Source organism: Clarias gariepinus, chromosome 19 (genome assembly GCF_024256425.1).
Source record: "Clarias gariepinus isolate MV-2021 ecotype Netherlands chromosome 19, CGAR_prim_01v2, whole genome shotgun sequence".
Lineage (NCBI taxonomy): Eukaryota > Metazoa > Chordata > Actinopteri > Siluriformes > Clariidae > Clarias > Clarias gariepinus.
In genome coordinates, this window is record NC_071118.1 from 12255590 (window position 1) to 12262664 (window position 7075).

Sequence of the window (7075 nt, forward strand, 5' to 3'; positions counted from 1 at the left end):
GAAAAAAAGCACCCATTTACAAGGGGGGGAAAAACATTTTCAAGGAAAAAAAAACACATTTATAAAGAAAAAAAGCACACATTTACAAGGGATAAAGCACACATTTTCTAGGGAAAAAAAACACATTTTCAAGGGAAAAAGCATATATTTTCAAGGGGGAAAACACACTTACAAGGGAAAAAACATGCACATATACGGGAAAGATGATTTGCCCTTCTGGGCCACTGTATAAAACATTTCTGTCCCTGTTTCTATTACTTATTTTACTAATGGTTTCACAGACAACATACATACATTCATTTGCTAAAATATTTTACTAATTGATAGCAAACTACAAAGAATTGTAGATTTCCAGGTGAAGTGGTACGACGAACGGCTGCACTTTTTTTTTTGTTTGCTGGTGATATAAACAATTTTTGCTTGTACAAATCATTCATTAAATAATAATAAAAAAAAACATCTTATAGCGTTCTTGACTTTGCTCCTTGTTTCAGCATTGTAAAGTTAGTTTGTTCATATAATTAAAGTAGCTCGTGGAAGGGGAAATTAGCCAGCTAGCAAGCTGTGCATAATGGCAGAAGCAGACGGTGCTAATATTGTTGACCTGCTTTTGGCAAAACCATTTAGTAGTCTTCCTTACGAGGAGAGACTCAGAATTAAACGGCGGGGCAGACCAATGCCCAAGATTTATCTGGTGCAAAAATCAGGAAAAAAATAACAGGTCTTTTCAGTTTTCCTGGTACAAAATGACAAGGTGAACTGGCTGACTGGAAGTGCTGTGATGAAGAAAATGTACTGTTGGCCATGCCTCTTGACGAAACCTTCTCAGGGAATGGGATGTGTTTGGTCAAACGTGGGTTTGGGGGATCTGGGTAACTTTGACAGGGCATACAAAAGGCATAAACAGTGCAAAGAACATAATGAATTTTATGATGAAGGCCTAATATGAGCTTCCCCTGTTTCAAAAGCTAGCAGCCGCCAATGACCGTTACATAATATGGAGTCTGTGTCTGTTCCCCAAGCTGAACAAAATGTACAAACACTTAAAATGTTTGTTTTAATAAACTTATTAATTCAGATTAGATCATAGTGAACATACCCAGCACCTTCTAACACCTATCTGCTGTGGTGGCTCAAGCGGTTAAGGCTGTGGGTTACTGGGCTACTGATCAAAAGGTTAGGCACCGGCAGTCTGCTCCAGGGGCGCTGTATCCTTGGTGACCCTGCGCTCTGATTGTAGCTTCCTAACTGGGTTATGCACAGTTATTTTACTGTGCTGTATGGTACTGTACAGGTGTTAAAAAATTTAATCTTAATTCTTACTCCTAATGAAAAAAACTCAGAGCAAGCAGTGTCACAGTTGTTTATAAAGTTATTCTAATTGTCACATCAAACCTGTACATGAAAAACCTGGACTGTTTTTTATTTATTTTTAACCTGTATTCCTGTTGAATCTAATAATTATTATTTATAGATCCGCTTGAGCAGTATTCTGAATTTTTTTCATGCATTTGCAGATTTCATCTCAAACCAAGTTGTTTCCTTATTTTTCAAATTTTTAAATGGTTTTAATTGAGGAAGAAGTACAATATAATGACAAGGATAACATAAATGTTAAAAGGAAAAATACAAAATTGACAAAAGCTGATTAAATAAATAATGACAAATGCTTATAAATAGTTTTTTCCCTTGTATTTATGTTTTAACAGGCAAATAAAAATAGAGGATGGGGATAGCCAAAAGTTTATTCTTTTAAGTTTTATATCTGCGCTTTCAATAGAGCCTGGTAAATATGCATATTAAGATCATATTTAGTCGGTATGTAGTTTAAAAGTATGAATAGTAATGCCTATGTATAAATCTGACATAAAACTGGCAAATGTATTCACTGTCTGACATTTCTTGTCCTTTAAGAAGCAGTTGGTAGTCTAAAAAATAAGGGAGTTGATATGTTTATTCACTGTACTTACTTTGGCCAATTTACCAATTCCCATTCCAATGCTGTTATGCCCATGACTGTAAACTAAAGTAAAAACTAAATGCATATAAATGGCATTTATGTATCTCTGACTAGCAAATTTAAGGTTGGGTTAACACCAAAACACGATTTGAGGTGGGATGCGCCCTGTTAAATAAAAAGACAAAAACCATCCCATTTGTAAAACCACCACTCCCCTTACTTTTGCCTTTGAATGAATAATACTGTGTATTATATAATATTTGTCATGAAAATGAAATATTAAATCTTTGTTTAAAGTTAAAGTTTGTGTACTTTTTCACGCTGCTCGCATTTATGCAATAGACAAGAGAACAGTACAAGGAGTTTTTTAAATAAGTGACAGCTTTTTTGGGTAAGTTCTTTATCCAATTTGTGTAATTTCATTCTCAAATTATAGAAGAGGCTTTGTTTTTTTCATTAGATTTTGTGACTTTATCTACATGTGTGGGTACAAAAGGGTTAAAATTTATTTTAAAATATAATGGTGTGGTGTGTGTGTGTGTGTGTGTGTGTGAAAGAGAGAGAAAGACTGGTAGATAGTCATACTAAACTACAATGCTATTCACTTAGATTATTTCATTACTAATGTTTTACAGTATGTAGATATTTATTGTACTCAATAATCCTTCCCAGATAAAAGCCAAGAAAAAGATCAAATCATAGTTTTGACAATTGCGTGTTTAAATGCATGTTTTGTTTTGATGGCTCTAAGTTTATAGATTTATGCTTATATTTTGTTAATACAAATGTTCTTAAATATTTGACATATTTTGCAATCATTTTGTACGGTTAGTTAAAAAAAACTTGACTACTTCACCGCCCTTTCATTTTTTTATTTTATTTTTACAATTTGACTGGTTAACACTAAACTTAAAGTAGTTAAAGGATGGTTGCTCAACAACTGTGCTCATCTAGGTCAAACTTTTATATACAGCATTACCTTAGTCTATTTCTATAATATTTCTAGTTCAAAATTCTTAGCTGAAGTCATGGTCGCATGATGCCACATGAACATACTTTCTCTATAAGTGAGGTGAAAAAATAGTATTATTTCAAATCACTGAAAAAAAAAATGATGACTGTGCAAATAAACAGTTATCTTGTATTTATCTTTTGTGCATTTGAAAAATCCTTTTTCGCACCTCTGAAAGTTTAAGGCCATACATAAGTGGATTGAGGAGAGGTGGAACAATAAGAATTTCAAGTTGCAAAAAATAACGCACACCTATTGGAAAGTCTTCTGACCCATAACGACTGAACAATATATCAAAAAGCAAAGTTATAGTAAAGTTGATCAGTGATACCAAATGTGGCACACATGTCTGCATGAACCTTTTTCTGCTCTCATTTGATTGCCTGCAAGCAACAATAAGTCGCTGATATGAAACAATTACAAAAACTGCATGTAAGACAAATATGAAGATTAAAAAATACCCATATACATTAAGAGTTGTAGATGGGACACATGACAACCTGACCATTGCCCAGGCATAACAGTAAACTCTGTTTATCTCTAACCCACACATTGGCAGTTGATTGAGAATGACAGAGAAAGGCAGTGAAATAAAAAGAGGAAGTACCCAAGAATAAACAATAGCTTTTGCCACCGACTGAGTTACCATCATATTGTGATACTCTAAAGGTCGACATATTGCAATATATCTGTCATAAGCCATTATGGCCAGTGTTGTATATTCACACATGAAAGATGTATATATTACATATGCTTGCGCAATACATGCAGCGAATGGGATTACCTGTACAGGTGAAAACAGATCATAAATTAATTTAGGATAAAACCCTGTTGTACCATAGAGTCCATTAAAACACAGATTACACAAGAAAAGATACATGGGCTCATGCAGTGTCTTTTCCATTATAATTGTGATGATCAAGGTAAGATTTAAAAGAATGATTAAAAGATAAATTAAGAGAAAAATTAAAATGAAAAGGTATTTTGGCCATAGATCCCTAATCCCAGACAAGGTAAATATGATTGGATAAGATGTGTTAATTTCCATTGATGTCATTGAAGCCATTGCTGTTGAAAACCTGAAAAGAAAAGAAGGGGGGAAAAGCTTGTTTTAAATTTTGGGAAAATGAAAAATTACTTTTAATAGCTAGCATAAAAAATCTAGGCAATTATTATAGTTTTTTTTTTTACAAAGAGATACTTAATAATTTACCTTGCCTCAAACTAACAATGCATTTTCATTACAAGGCCACATACATACTGTAGATTTTTTAGGTTTAATCAAAGCACAACAATTTTACATTTAAGTTGTATCATTTAGAATTTTTTTTTTATTATTATTATTGAACATCAAGTGTACAAACATAAAATTAAATAGAATATTTGGTAAGATTACTTAAATGTGTTGTTTCATTTAATATATAAACATAAGAGGAGAAGCACTGGTTTCAAACCACAAATCCCGTTCTTGTAATTCTGATTTAATTACAATTAAAATAAATACATTTGTAGTAAGAACTATTATATATGTAAGAAACATTTGTTTATACGCCTTAATCATATGAATTAATCTTCTATTCCTGCTCATCATCACATATTATATACCACCATCTAGCCCCCGCCCCCTCAAACCCCTGATGGGATCAGTTAATAATACATGACCCCACTAGGTATGAAATGTTATTAAACATTATCAGGAGCTGTAAATAACAACAAAATAGTACTGCTACAATACTCAATTAAAATACATAAATAAATAATTACCGTATCAGTGTTCTGAACATCATAATAAACAACATAAATAAATACAGTAAACTAACAAAAAAAAAGTGTACATAAATTAAGTTTACAAGTAGAACCTATCTTTATTGTATTGACTGTAGTTGGCACAGGGGTATAGTGGTTAGAACTGTGGCCTCGCTCCTCCATGGTTAAGGGTTTGAGTCCCACCTTCGAGTCTGTGTGCGTGGAGTTAGAATGTTCTCCCTGTGCTTGCTGGGTTCCCCGGGGGCTCCGGTTTCTTTTGTAGGGATGAACAGGGCTCCCAAAGAGAGCAATCAATTGATCACATTCCAGAGCGCCTCTCCCAGCCTGCATGTTGCCATCCCAATAATCTTATCTGATTCCTGAACATAAAGGAGTGTCTCTAAATGAAGCTGCAGGAAATTCACAAGGCATGGGTCAGGACGTTTGCTATGCCTGGAGCCACGCTAAGACCAGATGCCTCAAAGAAAACCTCAGACTAGGCCGAAGGTTTACCTTCCAACAAGCCAATTATCCTAAGCACACAGCTAAAATAATGAAAGGAGTGGCTTACAACAACTCTGTGACTGTTCTTGAATGCCCCAGCCAAAGCCCTGATTTAAACCTAATTGAGCATCTTTGGAGAGACCTAAAAATAGCTGTCCACCAACGTTTACCATCCAACCTGACAAAACTGGAGAGGATATGCAAGGAGGAATGGTAGAGGAACCCCCAATCCAGGTGTGAAAAATATTGTTGCATCTTTCCCAAAAAGACTCATGACTGTATTAGATTAAAAGGGTGCTTCTACTAAATACTAAGCAAAGGGTCAGAATACTTAGGCTCATATATTATTACAGTTTTTCTTTTTTAATAAATCTACAAATAATAATAAAACATTTTATTTATAAGCGCCTTTCATAACACTCAAGGACACTGTACAAAACAATCAACAAACAAATGAGAAATACAAACAACCAAACAACACAGAAAAAATAAGAATGTACAAAATCAGTGAATTTAAGGAGAATAAACTTTGGTGAATAGATAGGTTTTGTGTCTGGTTTTAAAGAGAGAGAGAGAATATAAGTTACGGACGTCTGGTGGGAGGGAGTTCCAAAGAATGGGAGCAGAGCAACTGAATGCTCTACTCCCCATAGTACTGAGACGGGCAGAAGGTGCGACCAGGCGAATAGAAGCAGATGATCTAAGAGAACGAGAGGAAGTGACGATATGAATTAGATCGAGTAGATAAGGGAGGGGCCAGATTATGGATTGCCTTGAAAGTGAGCTTGAAAACTTTGAACTTGAAAGTTTTAAATGATTTTAAATTAAATTCTGTATTTTATGGGAAGCCAGTGAAGTTGCTGCAGAACAGGGGTAATGTGATGGAAAGAGGGGGTTTTGGTAATGATGCGAGCTGCTGAGTTTTGGACAAGTTGTAATTATGAAGTGATTTCTGGGGAAGACCAAAGAGAAGAGAATTGCAGAATTTCGTATAAATACAAAATGACACCAAACTGTGAACAAGGACAGAAGTAGAATGAGTGGAGAGAGAGAGTTCTTCTCGGTTCACCGCATGGACAGGACGCGGGACTCGGGGAAGTCAAGGGGAGGTGGTGTGTGTTTAATGGTGAACAGCAGCTGGTGCAACAGCGCAAGCGTTGCTCCTGCACACCAAATCTGGAACTACTGTCCATCATGTGTCGTCCTTTTTACCTTCCTCGGGAGTTTACATCGGTCATAATCAGCGCCGTTTATATTCCACCACAAGCGGACACGGACACTGCCTTATGCGAGCTGCATGAGGCACTCACACAACAACAAACACAACACCGGGACGCTGCGCTTATTGTGGCGGGGGATTTTAACAGTGCCAACCTCAAACGCCCCACTAGGGGCGAAAGGACACTGGACCACTGCTATACAACGGTCAAGGACGGCTACAAGGTACAATCTTGTCCACCGTTTGGTAAATCCGACCACGCCACCATCTTCCTCATGCCAAAATACAAACAAAGGCTGAAACAGGAAGTTCCGGTTCAGAGGGAGGTCGCGCGCTGGACGGACCAATCGGTGGCCGCGTTACAGGACGCACTCGATGACGCAGACTGGGACATGTTCAGAAACAGCTCCGATGATTACGTCAGCGTGTTTACGGAAACTAGCGGACGATACCGTAGAAAAAAAGACTATTAAAACGTTTCCCAACCAGAAGCCGTGGGTGAATAAAACCATCCGCGACGCTCTGAGATCTCGCACCGCTGCCTACAACACGGGACTCGCGTCGGGGAACATGGAACCGTACAAGGCTGCATCATACAGCGTCCGGAAGGCGGTGAAAGAGGCGAAGCAGCGCT

The 7075-nt window shown here is 36.7% G+C and overlaps 1 protein-coding gene across 1 annotated transcript; it reads right to left on the reverse strand.

Moving 5' to 3' along the window:
• Positions 1-3105: 3105 nt before the first annotated feature.
• LOC128507728 (olfactory receptor 52D1-like) lies at positions 3106-4038 on the reverse strand. Its single transcript, XM_053478804.1, has one exon. The coding sequence runs from the start codon at positions 4036-4038 to the stop codon at positions 3106-3108; it is 933 nt and encodes a 310-aa protein (XP_053334779.1).
• Positions 4039-7075: the final 3037 nt, after the last annotated feature.

Bases quoted from the DNA above. Each gene is read 5' to 3' on its own strand.
- LOC128507728 (XM_053478804.1), bottom strand. From the start codon at position 4,038: ATGGCTTCAATGACATCAATGGAAATTAACACATCTTATCCAATCATA.